Source organism: Diceros bicornis, chromosome 8, assembly GCF_020826845.1.
Source record: "Diceros bicornis minor isolate mBicDic1 chromosome 8, mDicBic1.mat.cur, whole genome shotgun sequence".
Classification (NCBI taxonomy): Eukaryota; Metazoa; Chordata; class Mammalia; order Perissodactyla; family Rhinocerotidae; genus Diceros; species Diceros bicornis.
In genome coordinates, this window is record NC_080747.1 from 12,012,952 (window position 1) to 12,035,738 (window position 22,787).

The 22,787-nt window shown below is 42.3% G+C and overlaps 1 protein-coding gene across 4 annotated transcripts in view; it reads left to right on the top strand.

Annotated features, from left to right (window-relative positions):
- CC2D2A (coiled-coil and C2 domain containing 2A) overlaps positions 1 to 22,787 on the top strand; it is a 118,733-nt gene that overhangs the window by 23,559 nt on the left and 72,387 nt on the right. For 3 of the 4 annotated variants that reach the window (XM_058546760.1, XM_058546763.1, XM_058546762.1), the window contains 6 exons: positions 6,483 to 6,571; positions 6,907 to 7,008; positions 12,912 to 13,013; positions 13,769 to 13,945; positions 17,718 to 17,877; positions 21,943 to 22,079. In XM_058546760.1, the coding sequence (XP_058402743.1) occupies positions 6,483 to 6,571; positions 6,907 to 7,008; positions 12,912 to 13,013; positions 13,769 to 13,945; positions 17,718 to 17,877; positions 21,943 to 22,079 (767 nt within the window). The remainder of the gene's footprint in view (positions 1 to 6,482; positions 6,572 to 6,906; positions 7,009 to 12,911; positions 13,014 to 13,768; positions 13,946 to 17,717; positions 17,878 to 21,942; positions 22,080 to 22,787) is intronic. The other variant, XM_058546764.1, reaches the window with a different exon arrangement.

A 22,787-nucleotide genomic window follows, 5' to 3' on the forward strand; every position in this document is an offset into this window, starting at 1 on the left:
TCCTGACCCTCCTGGTTGCTGTTTACATTTTTTCAACTGTGCCCAAGGCAATGTAAAAAGCTCAATCCTAGGCAAAATTTTCCTGTCAAAATATATCGATGTTCCTTGCTCTTCATTGATCAATGAGTCTCAGTCCTGTTTGAAGCCCCCTTGCCCTATCTCGCCACTACAGTGATGCTGGAGCACTGGGCAAAAGACAGGATTGGCCAGGCCCAGTCTTGCCCAGGCTGGTGATCCCCATCTCAGTCAGCTCCAGCTGCTATAATGAAATACCATAGACTGGTGGCTTAAACAACAGACATTTATTTCTCACCATTCTGGAGACTGGAAAGTCCAAGATAAAGGTGCAGGATGACTCAGTTTCTGGTGAGAGCCCTCTTCCTTGCTGGCAGATGGCCACCTTCTCACTGTATCCTCCCACGGTAGAGAGAGAGACAGCTCTGGTCTCTCTTCCTCTTCTTATGGGGACAGTAATCCCATCATGGGGGCCCCACCCTCACGCCCTCTTCTAAACCTAATCAGTTCCGCAAGGCCCCACTCCAAATACCATCATATTGGGGGTTAGGGCTTCAACATATGAATTTTAGGGGGATAAAAACATTTAGTCCACAACAATCCCTGAACCTGGGAGGTGTGCTGAAGCACAAAGCAGGAAGGGGCAGCGGGCAGAGGCAGAATTCTGAGGTCTAATCCACCCCTGAGTCAGAAGGAGACTTAGGCACCAGAATAACGGCCATGAGTTTTCAGTTAATATAAAATGAAAATGTTAATAAGACTATGGAAGAAAGAACCAGAAAGGAAGAAAATGACCAAAGAAGTCCCTCTAGATCCCTCAGCAAATGTGAACTATCAATCAGCAGCGCTGGGGCTCAAACCCAGGGCAGAGCCTGCTGTTTTCAAGCCTGTTTTGACTTTCATTTTGTTTAGTAAAATTTTCACATGTGATACTGGTCTATTTTATAAAAATTAGAAAATTAGGAGACGGAAATAGAAGAAAAGAATCACCCACATACTTATACCCTAGTAACAACCACCATTAGCCTTTGGGCCTTTCCCCGACTTTGTTTGACCTGCCTGACAGTCGAGGAAGTCCTCGGTTCCCAGAGGGCTGGCTGTGGCTGAAAGGATATCCCTGTCCTTACATCCATCTGAAGTCGGTCAGAAGTTGGTGACAGTCCAGCTGATTGTCCAACTTGTTCCATTGTTCCTCTCAAGTCTACAGAATATTACCTCTGCTACCCTCCAATTTTTTCTACCAAAGTCAAGCTGGTTTCTGTCCCATGCTCTCACTATGCACCCCCAACTCCATATCTATATTCTATCCCAGGAATTTTACAATAGGGGAAACATTGCTTATGATGGGGAGAGGAGAGGCAGGAGTAAAAAGCAGCTCAGGCCAGAGTTCTCTCAACCCTTTTGTCCACTAACCCTACAAGAATTAACACCAAATGTAAGTTGCCATAAATATTTTTTTCATACTTTTAAATATTTACAAAAGATTTCATTTATGGCATATTGTAAATATTAATGTTTTAAAAACTGTTGTATCACTTTTAAAGTTATCCAAAAAAATTTAAATGGTGCATGATTTGATAACCACTGTCATCTATTTCAAAAATAATCAACAAGCTTTTCCTGAACAGTTGGAAATTTTACACTATTCTCTTTTCTTCTTGAATACCTTCCTTCCACTTCTTCCCCCACAGAATTTTATTTATTTATTTATTTTGTGAGGAGATCAGCCCTGTGCTAACATCTGCCAATCCTCCTCTTTTTTTGCTGAGGAAGACTGGTCCTGGGCTAACATCCATGCCCATCTTCCCCCACTTAATATGGGATGCCGCCACAGCATGGCCTGACAAGCAGTGCATCAGTGCGCGCCCGGGGTCCAAACGGCCGAACCCCAGGCCACCGCAGCGGAGCACGCGCACTTAACCACTTGCGCCACTGGGCCGGCCCCCAGAATTTTAAATAATATATTTCTATGCTTGAAAATCTTTTATTGCTCGCCATATTAACAAATTGAATTTTTGATTGAGCTATTATTATAATTATCAATAGTGCACAACTGATGAAAACATAAAGGTACTGTAAAATTTGGTAAGTATTTATTAATTATAAAGAGTCAAATAAATAAATAAAAACTTTTAGAAGTGTAGTCTTTAACTAGAGTAGGAAGGTGGAAGAGGGAGGTAATTAAACAAGAATTGTGGGCCGGCCCCGTGGCTTAGCGGTTGGGTGTGTGCGCTGCGCTGCTGGCGGCCCGGGTTTGGATCCCGGGCACCCACCGACGCACTGCTTCTCCGGCCATGCTGAGGCCGTGTCCCACATGCAGCAACTGGAGGGATGTGCGGCTATGACCTACAACTATCGACTGAGGCTTTGGGGGAAAAATAAATAAACCAAAAAAAAAAAATTAAAAAAAAAGAAAATATAGACTTCTTTAAAAAAAATAAACAAGAATCGTCATCATGCTCACCTCCTCTACAATCCATGTGAATTCAGATAACACCAATTCAAATCCAAACTAAAATACTCCATTTCTAATTTTATGTCAAGAACTTGTAAAAGCCTCGTGTACCCCAAGGTACACAAAGGGCTGTGGGCTTGGCGGTGAGATTCACAGAACAACGGCCTAGCAAGAAATGTGGGAATTTCTGCAAAAATAAGGGGAAGAGAGGAGGACTTCCAGATGGTGGAGTAAGGAGCTTAGAAAGCCACAATGAGATCACATCAACTTGGAGACAGAGGATGAGAAGATTAGAAAATTATTTCAAAATGCAATGCCTATTTTATTAGAAGGTTGTTGTGTTTTCTGAGTGGTCAGGTGTAACAGAAGTGGTTAAAAGAGAAGTGGAAGGTGTCTACCATTTTATTAAGCCTGTAAGGAGAGAAAATGGGGTACAGTGAGTATGGGTGATAGGAAAAAGGAGACAGAGCACAGAGAAGATCTGGAAGCCATTTGCAAACAGGAGGCTGATGAAGCCTTGGGATTAACATGTTTGCCAGGAAGCCAGTGCAACATTGCTGAAATATATCCCCGCTGCCTGCAGTGAAAACCATCCCTTTGTCGAGGAAATCCATATTTCATACTAACTGATATTATGTATATATTTCAATGGAATGTCTTGAAATTCTCTCATTATCCATAAGTTTTTGCATGCCCCCAAATCAAATCTTTAGTAATTTTAAAAATTATTTTCATCCCATTCTTTGCATTTGCTGCTGCAGAAACTTTATTCATGCCAGGTTTTCTTAGCTGTGTCAAAGAGCCTCTTCATGTAAATATGAAATCACACCCTTCCACGTGCTTGCAAATCAGTTCTCATCCCCAGGGCAGGAAAGATAGAGACAGTCTGGGATCACATAGCTGATTAGTAGTGTAGTGGAGTAACTGGAAATAAATTAGGGGAAAAACTGTCTTCTGAGAGTTGTCTTGGTATTTCTAGCTGTTTAAAGAAAGTGTCTGCCATGTTCCACCAAGATAAAAATGGAAGTGCCTAATCCCTATTCTCTATTACGTCAAAGGGAGTGAGTCAGTACACTCAGCTTCCCATGTGTAATATTATCTTTAAAAAACAGCTGTCATCGTCACTGATTTCACCCAAATGAGGATTGCGTTTATTTTGTTTGAAATACTTCTTTAAGTGTAATATCCCTCACACCCTCATGGTTCCTTTATGTGTTTTCCTTCACAAATTTTGTCCTACAAAGTTCCAGGTACAGAAGTCACCAACACAGTCCTTGCCCTCGAGCTGGTCGCATTCTAGCTGCAAAAATGACACCTCACCAACTAGTGGTACAGATCAGATTTGGAAATCTTTATACTCTCTAAATGACTTTCACTAGCATGGACTTGTTAAAAAATCAGGCAAGAAGTACTTTTTGCCATTTCAAAATTAATACTAAAGAACCCTCTTCAGTTTCTTTATTCAGAAGAGAACATGTTTAAATAAAATATCTTGTCTCTTTTAAAGAATAATTTATAAAATTATTCAAGTGGACGATAGATAGGCAGCAGCTATTTTAATTAAACTTGAAAACTGGATTTCTTTTTTAAAAAAAGGAGGGGGAGTAAATAAACAAGATGCTTTTTCATATTCAAAGACATTTATTGTTAACTTTTAAAAGGGCTTTTCTTTGGGGGCAGAAGTAAGCTTGGTGGTCAGCCAGAGAAGAGGCTTGGCAAGCACTAGGATGACCAGTCCAGAACCCTCCTTTATCTGCCCAGGGTCCATATTCAGTGACACTTGCCATGTGCCTGCCCTGTGTGGCTGGGGCCAGAGACCCAGGGGGAGGAAACAGGTAGTAATCAGATAATCACACATGCATGTAAATTCAAAATGTGACAAATGTGATACAGGAAAAGTCTTGGGACTCTGAGTATATTTAACAGGGATATGATCTACTGTGGTTACGTGACCTTTAAAATGGAAAATAATGACGTGATTTTTTTTTTTAAATAAGTTTGAAAAAGAATGCCAAATGCCATTTCATTGAGCTGATCAATATTCTCCTAAAGAACTTGAACGTTAACCCACACATGCAAGATGATAATCTGTACTATGACTGTTTCAAGCCTCCATACACGCATGAGTAAGTGGCATGGTTGGAGCCTGTTATAAGGAGGATTTTATCTCTTTCTAACACACTAAAGGAAGAAAGCACAACTTAAGAAATTGAGTGGCCCTGCTGCAGAAATAAGCTTTGAAGCCCGTAACTATTGTCTTCTTTTGCACAAAGCAGCTGCTCATGGAAGCTGCAAACTTGTTGCCTTTGCCTGTCGTCTCTTCACTTCCTTCTCTCCGCCACTTTTCCTTCCACCTTCTAATCAAATGTCCCATCTTCGCTTTTCCTTTCACTTGTTAGCCTTCCTCCCTTAACAGTGCTGAGAGCTACAAGTGTCAGAGCCCTTCTCTTCCTGCATTCTCTCCCTCTGGAAAGGCCTTCCCAAAATGGCAGCCTTCGCCACAGCAGAAACGCTTCCTAAGTCTCTATCTTCAGGCCTGGGCCCTTTCCCAGAGCTTGGCGTGCTGGACAAGCACACATTCCATGTCCTGCCAACACCTCAGATTCATCCTATCTCCAAACAAACTCACTTCAGTATCTCCCACCCCTGCTTTGACTCCACATTTCTCTTTCTCTCCCAGCAGCCTCCAACCCCTAATCATCGCAGTCAAAACCTCAGACACCTTCACCTTCTCCTTCTCTCTCTAAACCAGGGATCCTCCAACTTGAGTGTGTGTTTAAATCATGTAGATTCCTGGGCTCCATCTCCAGATTCTGATTCAGTAGGTCTGGGGCCTGGCCTGAGAATTTGCACATCTAAGTGCCCAGAAGATGCTAATGCTGCTGAGAGAACAGCTAATGCTGTCACCGGGTCCTATTGCCTTTTCCTTCTTGTGACCGCTTCTCCATTACTCCCACTGACTCCCTCCCCTTATTATCTCACCAGGACATCCTAGCTGGGGACCCTGGCGTCTCCCCCCTCCACTCCTGCCCCTCAGGTGCATCTTCAGAAAATGCTGCTGACATTCACCTCCTCCTCTCTCCACATTCTTCAAGACTTCCCTACCGCATGGAGAATATATTCCAGTCTCCTTAATGTGACATCACAGGCTCCTCATAACTTGACCCCAAACTCCTTCTGCAATCTTATCTCCTACTTCACCGCAGTAGAGCCCCTCTGCTCCAGACATGGTAATATTCTGGTTCTCAAACACTTTGTTTTATTTCCACCTTTTTCATAACGGTTTAGAGCATCTGAAGAGGCTAGAACTGGGACCAAATCCCAAGCATTCTGCATCCTAGGTGTGCGATCGTAGAGCCAGTCACATATCACAGAAGGCCTCAGAGTCTTCATCTTCAAGATACCTGGTGAGAACACCCGTGTGCTCCTAACAGGGATGGCATAAGATTGATGAGAAAATGCATTCAATACATGCTATCACAGTGCCCGGCACATAGTAGCTGTTCAACATTTCAGGATATTTATGAACATATTTAATAATATGTTCAAAATACACGTTGTCTCCATGGTATAGCCTAGGGCAATGGCCAGGGCCTGTAGAAAATGTTTCTCTGGTTGAAGTCATAAGTGCTGTTACAAGTTGAACCCCAAACTCATCAGCCACCCATTCACCTGACAAGCCTGTTTCTCAACAAACGTGAGAGCCTCCTCCCAGTGGTAATTGAATTGGTAAGTGTGTCTGTGCCTTGAAGAGTCAGGTGTCACTCGTTTTATTCTTACTTAAGTCAACGTGACAGTCCTGGCAGGACGGAGGTGTTCGCTGTCAGTCTCAAAGAAGCCAAGACATGTACTTATTACGTTAAATGGACAATTGTCAGCATTATCTCATGTTTGTTTATGTAAAGTTCTAAATTTTCAAAATAAAATCACATTGCCTTGTTATTTTTTAATCTAATCCTCCCTTTGGGGAAAAAAAATGTGTTTTAAACTAATTTTCCTGTATTTTTTTTAGGCTTACCTCCAATTCCTTCAGCTTCCAGAACAGGCTTTGCAGAATTTTCCATGAGGGAACGCATGAGGGAGAAATTACAAGCTGCACGGGTGAGAGAAACCACAGGAATATTTTGCTCAGTGCTGATTGCAGTTCGCCAGGTCTAGTCTATCTTGCCCTGTTTGCTCAAAACTGCATGGATTTGAATACCGCTAAATTTGTTTTCCATGTTTCCAATGTTAATGTAGTTATTTAACATCGGCACAGATGAAAATTATGCTTCAGATGAATTTAATGTCATCTTTCTAAACCATTTCACCTACTCTTTGCTCTTGAAGAAGTACAGCATGTATTTTGTACTGATTATTTTCCGCTGAGATGGTGACTGAGGTTTTCGTAGCATTACTGACATTGTGTGGCAGTAACTTTCTGTCTGACTTTTTAGTCCAAAGCAGAAAGTGCATTGCTGCAGGAAGTTCCCACCCCTCAGCCCAGGCGCTTACGAAGCCCCAGTGAAAAAGAAGTGGAGACTGAATTTGGCGCAGAGGTAAGAAATGGGTCATCTCTACTTAGTGATCAAAAACAGTAAAGCAGAATATAAAATTTCCAGCAGAAGTTTCTAGAACAGAGCTATGTACAGAGGAGATGTTAAATGCTTATTAATAATTATAATAGCTACTATTTATAGAGCAGTACTCAGTGCCCAACATTTTGTGAAGTCTTTTTCTCATGTTATTGTATGTCATTATCCCAACACCCCTATGAGGTGAGTACTATTATTTTCATTCACATTTAACAGGGGAGGAAACTGAGGTTCAGAATAGCTGCAAAGCCATCCCCAGGTAATAGAGCATGTATGTGGAGGAGGTGGGATTTGATCCCAGCTCTATCTCACTGCCAGTCTGTCTCATGGGTCCGTGTTGCTAGGTCCATAAATGTTGCTGGGAAGCAGAGAGAGAGATAAGAGCGAAGTAGGGAAGTACCGTGGGGTGGTGGGGGGCCTTGAATGTCACACAAGGAGCCTCAACGGTTTTCTACAAGCCATGGAAAGCTATTGATGATAGGACGGGGAGGTGGTTTGAATGCACTGGGGTGATTTTTGTTTGAATCTGAGGTGCTGGTGGGGCATCTCAATGTGTGCTCGTCCAGAGATACATATAGTGGAAGGGACCAGGCCTGGAGAAACAGATTTAGGAAGCGTGTCTACTGTGGTGAGTTTTACAGTTTGAGAGTTCCTTTGTTTCCTGAGGGAAAGAAGACTGAATAAGGAGAGTCTTAACTCTTGGAGAAAAACTTACAATAAAGGCCGATGAGGCAGAGAGGAAGCCAGTAAAAGAAAGACTTGTCCGGGATGTAGATGAAGGACAAGCATGTAAAAGAGTTGAAGAAGGAACAGAAAGAACACAGAGCACGTGGCTCAATGAAGTGTTTACAATTCCAATCCAGTTGTTTACTGTTGCTGATGATGATGGTTTGGCCGTCTTTCACCATCGAGACAAAGAAGCACTGGCTTTCGGGATATTTCTGTAGCACAACCACTGATTTCTTAGGTGATGCCTTTTCTTTTTCTATGATGAGGTGTTATAAAATCGCACCTATATTCACCCCATACGAGCCGAAGATTGCTGATTACAAGGGAAGTGGCAGCCGTGCTCACGTGTTGTGGTCCACGGTTCTTTAGTAGGAACGCTCAGTCGGTCCAATGAAATGGCTTTATGACAATTTGCTACTCCATTCTGTTGAGGACACATTTCTTTTTCTTTAATTCCAATTTATTTTCCACCTTGTAAGAGCCATAATTTTAAAATATTGGAAAATGAAGAAAAAACTACCTAAAATCCCATCAGCTTCACGCAAAGACTTTGGTGATTTCGGTAAGCGTGTCAATTTCAGCATCTGGTCAAGTGGACTAAGTGATGAGAGGGTCTGGTCTCATATCTGGGCTTGTCTATACCTTCTGATTGATAATCACTTCACAAAATCATGGTAGCTCTCACTGTCCACGGGCCATGAATATGATATCCCAAATAAAGCTGACAGTTTTAAAAGTGAAAATATACTCTCTTGGCTTACAGGGTATTTATTTCTCCTTGAGAGCAGGACCTTGCCTTATATGTCTATTATATTCCATATCCCCTAAGAGCCATTCTACGGATCTGAGGCAAACATCAACTGCTTTGTCTTTAGACCTGATCTCAGGTTCCTAATGGAACATCTCACTCACACCACATTTCTTCATGCATATACCTCAACCTAGAAGGAATATTTAAAAAGTGGTCCATTTATATCCTATGGAGCAAAGAGTGTAACACACACGAGGAACCCAGATGCTGAACCTCAAGCTGCCCGGTGTTAAATGCTGGCAACCTCACTCACTAGCTGTGTGACCTTGAACAGGTAACTTATCTACTCTCTGTACCCCACTTTCCACCTCTGTAAAATAGGCATGCTACCAGAACCTAATTCTTGGTATTGTTTTGAGGATTAAATGAGTTACTACCTGTTACCGTGTTTCAGACAGTGTCTGGCACATGGTAAGCCCTCTCTGTATAAGTATTAGCTAATGCAGAGGCTGTAGAGTCAGGAAGAAAAGGAGAAACCAACTTGGGAATACTTTGGTCAGTAATCCAAATTCACCAACACAAACCTGTGCTTATTACTCTCTTGCATTTCTTTTCACTTTATACTCAGTGGACTTGTGATAAGAGAACAAAGCCAAACACAAATCTCCAAAAACACATAAACATCGAAGTGGAAATAACATAGGGCATTTGAATACTTGGCCTCCACTAGACATAACCAAAATTTCTCTGTTTGTGGGCCTGGTACATTGGCCCAGGTTACCCAAGATCTGATCCTTTGACACACTCTACCCGCTGCCCAGCCAGCACCTATGGGAGACTCCTTCCTGGCTGGTGTCCAGTGGGCTCTGAACACACAGAGATGACAGTAACAATCCACCCTCAAGGAGCCCAGTGGGGATGACAGACATGTTAACAGACAATGGAGGTACAGGGTGGGTCAGTTCTGTGGTGGGTACCTTTAGGAGCCTATAGATAGGGCACCTAACTACAGCCTTGGAGTCAGGTTATGTAAAATTTGAGGTATCTTGGCTTAGGCAATGATTTTCTTAGCGATGACTCCAAAAGCACAAGTGGCAAAAGAATAAGTAGATACACTGAATTTCATCAAAATTTAAAAAATTTGTGCTTCAAAGGAAACCACCAAGAATGTGAAACAACAACCCACAGAATGGGAGAAATTATTTGTAAATCATATATTTTGATTAATGTCAGGACTAGTATTGAGAATATATAAAAACTTGATGTGTCTGCAAGACAATCCAGATTAGGATGTCTTTTAGGAAATTAAAAATATTGATTAGTAGTTTAGAAGAGAAATCAGAGCTAGAACTAACACATTTTGTAACTGTGCTATAGCGAAAGTAATGAGACTTGAGATTGTCTAGCTCCAGTTTGAAGAGGACCATAGAGCCCTCTTGGAGGATACAACAAATCCAAGGGTGAGAAAGAATTCCTAGCTGGATGCATGCACATATGATGATAGGAACTCAATATTTTATTGCCATTTGAAATTGAATGTAATTATTACTTTAAGATTATACAAACGTGTTATAGATAATAGTTCTTTAAAATTTAACTGTGCACACTCAATCCTTTTAAGTATATGTAATGGCCTTAAATGTACTAATATAATTTACTTTTAAATTTTTTTAGATTTTGATAAAAATTAAATGACAAGCTTTTTGATCAAGTCCATAAATATCATAATAAAACCATCAATATTGCAATAAAACACACCAATGAAATTATATTGTTTGAACTTAATATCTTCTATGCCAAGTAAGTACAAAAGGAGATGGGAAGAAATAAAAAGAATAAAATACTTATCTCCACATACACATATTTTGCCATGTGGAATCTAACCTGCTTAGTTTATTTTCTAAACTACTAGTGTTAGACTTTCTGCCTGGTCTTGTGTTTTATTATCATCATCTTCACAGGTCTCTAAAACCCAAGGCTTGCCTATACAAAGCCAAGCGTCTTTCCTCTCTCATCAGTTGACTCCTTGGCTTGTTGCCAGTGTTTTCAGACACATCACTCTCTCTCATGGGCTATAGGAAATGGGGGATTCTGAGGCAGACAGGAGCAAAATGCCATCAACAATGTGTGAGAAAGGCTCAGCCCTGTTTGATGAGGGGACTAGACTTGGTAGAATCTTGGAAAGCCTTCCTGACCAAGCACTGGAATCTGATCTTCATTCTACTCGAATTTCTTGAATTCTTCATTATTACACTAAGTAATACTTATCTGCTTATTTCCTCAGCCTCAAAAACAACATTTAAAATTCTAGAATTTACCAAGACAAATAATAACTCCATACTTTGCATTGCACTGTGGAATTTATTTATTAGTACAGCTTCGACTATTGTATGAGTTAGTACGTAATTATTTAAACTTAATATTGCAAAATGAGAAAATGGAGGAAAAGCATAGAATTTTACATAAATTGGAATTGTATGGATTCTCTTGGTATTATGATAGATTACACCCAACTGACACCCTCGTTTTTATTCTGGCCATTGCTGGACATCTAGCTGCATACAGGTGAAACTTTATAGCACCTTATCTTAGCTGTTCCAAGTATCTCTAGCTTTCATCATGGGGGTATCTGAATAAAGACCTGTGGAGACCCACTCAGCCATTCTGAGACTTATGCCAAACTGGAAATGCCAGGGATCTGAGGCAACCTCGCCCACTTGGATGACAGAAGCCCTTAGACAGATATCCCCCTCTTCCATGTTGTAGGCAGGCAGTTCTGAGAAGTATTCTACACAACTCCTCAGAGGGGCCCCAGCAGGATGAAACTCTGGTCGCCCATAGCGGTAGCCAGCTCAAATCAAGTTCTCTTGTTTTATTCTCCCCAGTCCCCACCTCCTGTTCTTTGGTACCATTTCTCAAAATAAGCCACAGGCACAAAAAAACCCTTGCCTCAGGCTCCAGCTTCTGGCAAGCTAAAATAAAACATTTACAGTCATATTATGTATATTCAAACTAGGGGGACAAAAGATTGACATATAAGAAGAAAACTAATAATGTGATAATAATAGCTACCATTATAGAGCCACAACTATGGGTATATTTTAGGTGCGTTACTTTATTTGATGCTCAAAACAAGTGCTCTAAACTATAAATGATAGAGTTGGGACTCAAAGCCAGATGGTCAGACTTCAGGCCCACAGTTTTTTGTTTTTTGGGGTTTTTTTGGTGAGAAAGATTAGCCCTGAGCTAACATCTGTTGCCAATCCTCCTCTTTTTGCTGAGGAAGATTGGCCCTGAGCTAACAGCTGTGCCCATCCTCCTCTACTCTATATGTGGGACGCCTGCTGCAGCGTGGCTTGATGAGCGGTACACAGGTCCACGCCCGGGATCCAAACCCGCAATCCCCAGGCTGCTGAAGCAGAGTGCACTAACTTAACCACTACGCCACCGGGCCGGCCCCCAGAGCCCATGGTTTTTATTACTAAGCTATACAGCAAAGTGCCTAATATGACTCAGACAATAGGATTCTAGAAAAGAGAATTTATTTTAGGGTGGAGTAGTCTGAGAAAAGAAGTAGTTTTGCATGGGTTTGAAAAACAGGAAGGACTTGGGTAGAACATGTGGAAGATCCCCAGTGCAGGTACAGTACATTCCATTCATAATAATGAAAATTATTCCAATGATGTGAAATAAGTCTCGGTCCAGATAATAATGGAAAGGCTTCCATTATAGGTAGAATAAGATTGTCCCTTATTATGAATATCTAGATATACTACTGGGATGCCTTAGAATTGCTCAAAAGGAAGACTCGGCATTTGATTGTGCTAGGAGGTGGAGTAGCTCGGTTCTAGAAGGGGTGGATTAGAAGGAGAGATGAGGACAAGGTAGGCACAGCACCTGGTGGATGGGCTATCAGAGGAGAAACGGAACACCCATAATGAAAATTAGCACATCAAACCAGTATAAGCAGAAGTCTCAGCTTCCAGTGGGGACAGCAGGTCCAGAGGCTGTCTAGGACAGGTCTTGTGTCCCGGAGGGTGTATGTCAGACATTCTCGATGCTTTTTTTTAATAGACTGTTTAGAAATGATCCTCTGTGAACTAGGTAATCTATTGATCCGTAGGATGAAATAACACTTTTCATCTTACGGTTTATTGAGTTTAAAATTTTATATTTGTTTAGTCTTGAGAGAGACAGAGCTGAGTAAGAAAATATTCAGCAACCTTAGCCTTCAAATATATTAGACTTTGTAAGCATTTTATTTCTTAGAAATGGTGAAATGCTTCAAAGTTCAGAAGATGAGCCTTTTGAGAATTAATGCTCGTCTTAGAACATCCTTGGTTTCTGGATTTAAGTGGTATATCTACCTTCTTTTCCGCTCATGTAGCCAAGCAGAGAGATACAAAGGACTCAACAAGAAGACGACTCCCAAAGTTATTCAAGAGTAAAGTTCCGTGATTCTGTACGAAAAATCAAGTCTAAACCCCCGGTGAGAAATCCTGTCTTTTTAAATCACGATTGTTTTAAATCATGCATGCTTTAAGTCATATTTTTTTGGTGATTTGTTTGTGTTTTTCAAAAATATCCATTGAGAGCTAACTATATACACATAACCTGACTCCTATAACCATGGAATATGCAAGAAAAAAGTAAGAGAAATGATTCCTACTTTTAAAATCCTAAAATCTAGCTGGAGAGATAAGAATACCGCCTGATTTGGGGAAGGGAGATGCATGGAAGGGCCGGAAATGTTAGTGATAAGACTATTTGTTCAGCTCTAAAGTGCACCAGCTTTCATTATGGGAAAAAAGAGGGATACTAACTCAAGAACAATCAAAACAAAAAAAGGGGTCTTTTTTTTAAAAAACCCTGTATTGCTCATAATTAAACAAAACTATCTCAGCATTGGCCTATAAAATAATAAATCCACTTTTTGGCATTTTAATCATCTTTTCTGAAGCTTTTACTGCTGTGAATAATATATTTATGTGCTTGTTGTAACGTAAATAATTGCTAGTTTATAACAAAGTAACTCATTCAAGTTACATATTAAAGGAGGCCACCAACTGCCTGTTGTACGTGTTCAAGTTCATTACCAATATTCTCGTACCTTCAACAAAGGTAATACACAGGATCCTAGAATATGCCCGATGCCATTAGCATCAAGCCAGCTGTCAGTGAACCGTGTGGCACTCATTTCAGCTCGTGTCATCTGAAATTCTATTGCTCACTGCTTCTCCTTAGGTTCCGCCTGGCTTCCCTTCTGCCGAAGAAGCCTACAACTTCTTTACTTTCAACTTTGATCTCGAACCAGAGGAATCAGAGGAAAAAACAAAAGCAAAAAATAGAGATGGAGCTCATCAAGAGGAGGAGGAGGGAGAGGAAGAAGAACCACGTGTGCAAGAAGGAGTAAACAAAACGGTATTACCATTATGATGGTAATGAGGAGAGGGATGATGATGTTAATGACAATGACGACCAGCACGATGATGATGACAATATCCTAGCCAGGAAGAAAGTGCCTGAGGGCAAACCCGCCACCACCATCCAGCACAGCTCCTCCATGTCTTAGTGGAAAGCAGTAGCAGTCCTGGGTTCACTTCCTCTCTGTAGCCATTGATACCACTTTACACAAACTACTCCATAATTTGGGTAGCAAAGGCCTTGATTAAATCTGTCCATCTTTCTCTGATGGGAAAAAAAAAAAGCAGAACAAAGTGGCTTGCAGATTTTTCTTGCTAGACTGCACACAATGATTACTATTCATTTCATATGCAAAATATTTGCCTCTCCAAGGCAAATGAAACCTTGCTCTCTCTCTCCCCACAACCTTACAGAAGAGCAGCTTTTTGCGCCCCAGACCACACCCAGCTACAACTCAGATTCCATAATTGTGGGTGGCATGTGTGAGATAAAAGAAAATGCACCATTAAAAAATGGGAAAAGAACTTGAATAAATATCTCTCCAAAGAAGGCATACAAATGACCAATAAGTACATGAAAAGATGCTTAATATCACTAATCATTAGGGAAATGCAAATCAAAACCACAATGAAATGCCACTTTACACAAACTAGAATGGCTACTATAAAATTTTTTAAAAACACAGAAAATAACAAGTGTTGGCAAAGATATGGAGAAACTGGACCCTTGTGCATTGCTGATAGCAATGTAACGTGGTGCAGCTGCTGTGAAAAAGTCTGGTGGTTCCTCAAAAATTTAAACATAGAACTACCATATGATCCAGCAATCCCACTTCTGGGTGTGTACCTAAAAGAACTGGAAGAAGGCACTCAAACAGATATTTGTATACTCACGTTGATAGAAGCATTAGTCACAATAGCCAAAAGGGGGAAGCAACCCAAGTGTCCATAAACAGATGAATGGACAAAATATGGTATATACATACATACAACAGAATGTTATTCAGCATTGAAAAGGAAGGAAATTCTGACACATGCTACAACATGGATGAACCTTGAAGACATTATGCTAAGTGAGAAAGCCAGTTACAAAAGGACGAATATTGTGTGATTCCACTTACGTGAGGTACCTAGACTTGCCAAATTCACAGAGACAGAAAGTAGAATAGTGGTTGCCGGGGGCTGGGGGTGAGAGGGAATGGGAAATTATTGTTTAATGGGGATAGAATTTCAGTTGGGGAAGATGGAAAAGTTCTGGAGATAGAAGGTGTGATAGTTGTACAATAATGTGAATGTACTTAATGCCACAGAACAGTACACTTAACAATGGCTAAAAAAGTGGTCTACCCTGTGGCCAGGTGGTTCAAGTTCTGCGTGTTCTGCTTGGGCGGCCTGGGTTGGCAGGTTCAGATCCGGGGCTCAGACCTACTCCACTCATCAGCCATGCTGTGGAGGCATCCCACATACAAAATAGAAGAAGATTGGCACAGATATTAGCTCAGGGCTAAACTTCCTCAAGCAAAAAAAAAAGAGGAAGATTGGCAACAGATGTTAGCTCAGAGCAAATCTTCCCCACCAAAAAAAAAAAAAAATTGGCTAAAATGGCAAATTTTATGTTATTTTTATTGTACCACATTAAAAAATAAAAAGGAAAACACACTACAATCTTTCAGGATTTGTACAGTTGGCCTATTTCTGTGCTTAAATTTTAATCACCTCCCTTGCAAAATGCCTCCCAGAAATGTAATTTCTTACCTAGGTCTATGGAAGCTTGGGAATACTTCAGCTTGTTCTATAATAATTATTTTACAAATCAATATTCAGCTTATTCTGTCCCAGGATCTCTCACGAGGTTGCAGACAAAGTGGCCAAGACTACAGTCATCTGAAGGCTTGACTGAGTCAGGTTTGCTTCCAAGGTGGCCCATTCATCTGCCTGCCAAGTGCTGGCTGTTGGCGAGAGGACTCAATTCAGACCTCTCCCTAACATCGCTGAGTGTCCTCATGACATGACAGCTGGTTTCCCCCAAAGCAAGTGGTCTGAGGGGAAGCAAGGAGGAAGCCATGGTGTCTTTTATGACCTGGTGTCAGCAGCTACGTATCTATACTCATATTCTACTCATTAGAAGTAAGTCATTAAGCACAGCCCAAACCATAGGGGAGGAGAAGCAGGATCCACTTCTGGAAGGCAGGACTATCGACAAACTGGTGGGCTTCTTGAGTCATGACACTTCTCTCCAAAAGTAACTTCTCCTTCCTTTTGCATTTTTCTCCCCCGTGTTTCTAAACTGCCCTTTTAAATCATGCATACTTTGAAGCCCCTTCCCTGTGGTCCATGCTCTGGTCTGCCAAGACCCTTTGTTAGTATTTTTGTATTCAAAGTAGATTTTGTCTTTCTGGAGGAGGTTTTAGATCATCTCTGCGCCCTTTCACTGGTTCCCTTTTCTGTCTTCTCTGCAGTTTTTCTCAGTCTGTCCTTGCCCACCACAAAGCAGAGGGGGAGCACGAGCCAGAAAAATCGCACACTGATATTAGGGGATTTTTCTCTTTTTTACTTTCTTTTAAGTTTTTGGCATGCTCTGTCTTCAAGGTATGCTGAGAGCTTGGTTACCATGTGGTTTCCTTTCCCTTCTTATCATTTTGTATATTTGGGGAGAAAATATTAGGAGTCAGGTAGCTAGGCTGCCACCATTGTCTTCAGCTATCTGGAAGTTTCCACAGGATTTTAAAAGATGTTGCTCATAAATAGACACCAGGTTTAGATTTTAAAAAGAAGAAGGAGGAGAAAGAGAAGAAGGGGAAAAGTTAGAGGGGAAAGGAGAAGAGGAATAAAGAGAAGGAGAAGAAAGAAAAGGAGAAGTTTGAAAAATACTAAGTTTAACAAAATTAACGTTCTTCAGCTAACATTTGTGATTATCGGCCCTGTGCTTAGGATTTTTTTTTTTTTGTGAGGAAGATCGACCCTGAGCTAACATCTGCCAATCCTCCTCTTTTTGCTGAGGAAGACTGGCCCTGGGCTAACATCTGTGCCCATCTTCCTCCACTTTATATGGGACGCCGCCACAGCATGGCCTGACAAGCCGTGCATCGGTGCGCGCCCGGGATCCGAACCCAGGCCACCGGCAGCGGAGCGCACGCACTTAACCGCTACGCCACGGGGCCGGCCCCTGTGCTTAGAATTTTTACATGCATCATTTAATTTTATCCTCACAAAACCCTGAGAGGTAAGCTCTACTAATATCCCCATCTTACAACTGAGAAGAGTGAGGATCAGAGGGGTAAATAAATTTCCTCGGGTCACCAGGCGGTACCGGGAGAAGCTGGGATTCAAGCCCCGGCAGTCTGAGCAGAGTGTGGACCCTATACCTCGTGCCTTTGCCCTGGGCTCCGTACCAGCTGGAAGGTTAAAATGCCACTAGACTTATGAACCCAGATTCTTTCAATAAATCTCGAAGAATAAGCAGCCTCCAAGGAGGCCAGAATTGTTGAGATTTCAATTATTTTGCTTAGCACATCTCTTCTGACTTCAGCCCATTTCAATTTTAACATTTTCCAAGTATGTGGAATAGTGAAAAACAAAGAAAATCCACTTGTAAAATATGAAAGGTATGCAGTTTTAGGCTTTCATTTAAGAAGAGATAAACAAAAGGAAAAGGTAACTTTATTACAGGATAATGTTGTTTGATGAGTTTAATATCATTATTATTTTTCTTAGTAATCTAATAATCTTAGCAGGATTTATTTTTCATGTTATTTTTTAATGTAATGCAGGATGAGGAAGAGCTTGATGGTAAAGATGCCATGGATTTCCTCTTGGGCTTAGATCGAGGGGCTGAAGATACCGTGGCAGTCAGACCCGCAGACTATGAAAGCGTCCATGTTCGGCTGCAGATGGAAAAAGAGCTCCTGTTCATACCCAGTAGGAGGACAGGTGCTTGCTCTTTTTATCTTCCTGCTCAGCTTGGGCATCTCCATTTTCCTGCAAATGAGACATGGCTGATGTATAACGATGCCCAATTTCCATAACTCCTCCCAATTTCTAATCTGACTTAATAATCAAGAAGTATTTTCAGACAAAAAAATATAGAACCTGGGAAAATATCCACTCAACAAATACTTACTGATAGAATAGCAGAAGAAATATCAGGATGCTGTGGGGGCCCCTTCATCAATCAATGGCCAGTTCTAGGGGCAGAGAGTATGTGAGGCTCTGAGATCCAACCTATGAAAACGAAAAACTCTCTGTTTCATCTCTGTTCACATTCAACACTTCTAGAAGATGTGCAGGTTTTTTCCCACACTGACCAATTTTCCAACACCAGCTGGTCTCCTATAATTCAATTCTGACACTATCTACTTGGGGTTAGCACAGACCCCACAAATTAAGGGCTCAGTCCCACAGGACTGCCCTCTATTCAGATGCCAATCAGAAGCAGTGGGTCCCAGGTTACCCACACTTCTATTCAACTTTGCTACAAATCAGAGGTTCCCATGACACCTCCTTCAGTTTTGATAATTTCCTATAACAGCACATAGAACTCAGGGAAACACTTACATTTACTGGTTTATTATATAATAAAGGATATGATAGAGGATACAGATGAAGAGAAACATAAGGCAAGGAATGTGGGAAGGGGCACAGAGCCTCCACGCCCTCTCTGGGCATGCCACCCTCCCAGCACCTCCACATGTTCACCAACCAGGAAGCTCTCCAAACCCCTGCAGTTAGGATTTTTACGGAGGCTTCATTATGTAGGCATGGTTAATTAAATCATTGCCGCTGGTAATTAATTCCATCTCTAGTCCCTCTCCTCTCCCAGAGGTGGGCGTGGGGGGAGGGGGCTGCTGAAAGTCCCACCCTCTACTCACATGTTGGTTCCCCTGCCTACCAGCACCCATCAGGAGCCCCAGCCACCAGTCATCTCATTAGCACAGGAGCTGTGTGCCAGGATGCAGGCCGGCGGAGCTTCCTCACTGTGGGGAAGTGGCCAGGGCACTGGAGCCGGACCATTTGGTTCACTCCTAGTGACTGCTCCTTGCTTTTTCCTTTCTGCTCTGGGTTTCCCTTTGCTCTTTTTTTTTCCCTTGGAATTTCCTTTCCTCCTGAGAGTGCCTGAGGGATCTCCCCAGTTCTAGTAGTTCACACTTAAAACGGCAGGGCAGCCTAAGTCCTGGAAGAGAGCCCCCTCAGGCTGAGAGGGGGCCTGTGCTCACCTACCTGAAGTTGAATTTCTTTTCATTTGTCATGTTCTGTCTGAGTTCCAATTAAATGCTGAGCCAAGGATGAATTATTGTTTCATTTTGATAGGTCACTTTGAATCATGTCTGTTCAAAGTATTAGAATTTGTTGGACATCCCAAATTTCCTTTTAAAGTAGGTAGCTGGCAAAAGTGCCCAAAGGCTATACTTTGCCCTAATAATAATAATAACACTGAACGCATTCTGTGCACTTACTCCATCAGGTACTTTTCTAAGTGCTTGGGGTATATTAACTAACATGGCGCTGCAACAGGGCTGGAGAGGTGTTCTTTTTCATGCACATTTTACAGGTGAAGAAGTAGAAGCACAGAGAAGTTAGGGAATTGGCCCAAGACCATGAAGCTAGTCAAGTGAGGGAGGCAGGTTTCTGATCTACATGGCCTGCTCCAGAGGCCACACAGCCAGCACAATGCATCCGGATGTTTCTTGGGAGTACAGAGAAATGCATTTGCAGCAGCCTCACCCAAAGAGGAGCTTTGTCATTGTGTTTTTGCTCAGAGGACTCACTATTAGGCCTCTCCCTGGAGTCCACCTAGGTTGGGGATGGAGGTTAGATGCCTAGGGCTGGATCAGACTGGGCCAGAAATTAGGAGTTGGCAGGGGCCATGGAAGAGGCTTAGGAAAACCTGGTTGCACTGCGCCTACTCTGAGCGGGGAATCAGAGCATGATCCATCTCCCACCTTGCTCTGATCTAACGGGAGGGCCCTGTGAGGATCGACCCCAGCCAAGCAAACAGGAGTTGGGGAGGCACACAGACCCAGCTCCTCCTTCACGAGGTATAACCTCAAGCAAGTCCCTCTATTCCCAGGCGCCTCGTCTGAAGGCAGGAGGAAATGAAGCTGCTCTGTAAAATGACTCTGGGCATTTATTTTGATTTGGAGCATTGAGGAAATAATATGAGAGAAGTGCCTATGTTGTGACCAGCATGCAGCAGGGCATCAAAAATAACTTCTGTGACTGCTGCTGTTGCTCTTGTCACCGTTAAGAGAATGGCTTCCAAAGTAGAGTGCATTCGGGCCTGCCCCGTGGCTTAGCAGTTAAGTGCGTGTGCTCCGCTGCTGGCGGCCCGGGTTCGGATCCCAGGCGCGCACCAACGCACCGCTTCTCCAGCCATGCTGAGGCCGCGTCCCACATACAGCAACTGGAGGGATGTGCAGCTATGACATGCAACTATCTACTGGGGCTTTAGGGGGAAAATAAATAAAATCTAAAAAAAAAAAAAAAAACAAAGTAGAGTGCATTCACCCCAGGGCTGTAGGAAGAAAACATCATGGCTTCTACTTACATTTATTTTCAACCTCATCCTTTCTTAATGTAATTTAATATGTAAAATAGTGCATAAATAATAAATAAACATACATATATTGAGGGAGTGCTCAAAAATATTTTGATGAAAAATTTGAAGACCACTGGATTAGTGCTGGACTGATGACCAGACATGTGAATGGAGGGGTGGGGAACAGAAATAGGATTGAAACAATAGTTGTCCCTTGTTTTCTAAGGTCTCAGAGATAGGTTTTTCTAGGAATACTGACATTAGTTGTTTTTGGTGGATGGGTGGGGGATGCAGAGTGTCCAAATGGCCACACACAGGAAAGTTAGCAGATTCTGGTATTTGGCGTGCTTTAGAGTGAGATAATCATGAAACAAAAACGAGCCACCACCTTTAATCGTTAATAATTCCCAAATTGCATCCTGGCCCTCACAGGCCAGCATCTGCCGGCCTCTCCTCTTACCTCTAAAAGACCCAGTAGTCCTTTCAGAACTGAAAGTCTACTCGGTCACTCCCCAGCGCAGAGCCTTCGGTGACCCCATCTTGAATGGAACTCGAGCTCCTCTGTGATCTGCAAGGCTCCCCTTGCTCTCCCTCCTACCCATCGCTAGCCCCTGCTCACTGCACCACAGAATTCTGGATGTTTCTGTTTCCCAGACACGCCTACTCCTTACCTCATGCTATTCCCTTGGGCTGATACACTTACTTGTCCCCTCACTGCTCCTTCCTCCTCGACCTTCAGGTGTCAGTGCTGATGCACCACCCATGAGAAGGCCTTTCCTCACTGCCTCGTCTCAGGTTCCTCCCCTCCCGCCCTCAGTTACTCTCACCTGGGGAGTCTCCTCACTGCACTTGTCACTCCCTGAAACGATCTTGTTCACACCTTTATTTACCATTGCTGCCTGACACTCCCATGACTCCACAGAGGCTCCTAAGTGCATGGCACAGGGAGGCTCTCAGCAAAGATGTGTTCTCTGAGTGAATCAGAGTGAGGGCATAAACAAGGTAATGCTCACGTTTACTCAAATAAATTTTTTAATTTACAAAGCATTTCCTCATATCTCACCTCATTTAATTCTCCCAAGAACCCGGTGAAGTAAATATTATCATCCCTCTTGTTAGGAAAGAGTTCCAAGAAGTACCTGGCCCAGTTCTTTCCGCTAATGAGCAATCCAGCAGGTCCTTGGGTTAGAATATCCCCCTCCTCACGGTGCACCACACTGCTGAGTCAGGTATTGAATTGTTCAGGTGTTATCCTTAAATATACGTGATTCTACAACATGATACTGCAAGTAAACACATCCGTCTTTTGCTTGGTTCTGCTTCCAGAAATTAATTTGGAAAATGTGCAGTTTCCAAGAACATAAATGAAATCTCTGGTAGTTGTTTTAATTCACTGAATTGTAGTTTGAAATGTTTAGGATGGCACTAATGTTGCTTGTATTTATTTATGAACTATCTAGTGCCTATGTATAAAAAGCTTCCGGAGAATGCGCAGCCCAGATTCCTGGAAGACGAAGGCCTTTACATCGGGGCAAGACCCGAGGTGCCGTGCACCAACCAGAACATCATGGAGAACAGATTGCTGACACAGGATCCCGTAAGCGCACAGCCCTGCTCCCAAGTGGAGCCCATGAGCAATTCATAGAGGTTCTTTTTCCTGACCAGGCAGTCACGGCACCATTGAACTCATTTCCTCTTGAGGATGTCTACAGACAGTGATTCATTTTTTTTTAATTTGTTTCTCAGTACATTTAGTGATCCTCAAACAACACAACCTCTCCGCTGCTCAAAACCCATCTCCTGTTAGCTGGATTCGGGCTTCTACTGCTAAATCCAATGTTAGCAACCTTTTCCCATTCACAGAAATATTTAACTGTCCAAAGATAGAATGTTCTCAATTACTTTTCTCCTATGGTTTTTTTTTCTTAAATTTTTAATGAATAGAAAAAATTTTTTCTTTTTTTTTCTTTTATAATTTTATTTATTTAATTTTCCCTCCAAAGCCCCAGTAGATAGTTGTATGTCATAGCTGCATATCCTTCTAGTTGCTGTATGTGGGACACAGCCTCAGCATGGCCGGAGAAGCGGTGCGTTGGTGCACGCCAGGGATCCGAACCCGGGCCGCCAGCAGTGGAGCGCACGCACTTAACCGCTAAGCCACGGGGCCGGCCCCCAAATTTTTTTCTTAATACTCATTTAAGCTTTTTCCTAAGCTATTTTTGTGGGGGCAAGTAAGGACTATATCTTAAATTAATTGTGGGGGGCATTAGTGGCAACTCAATTTCTAATGGAAACAGAGACTAAA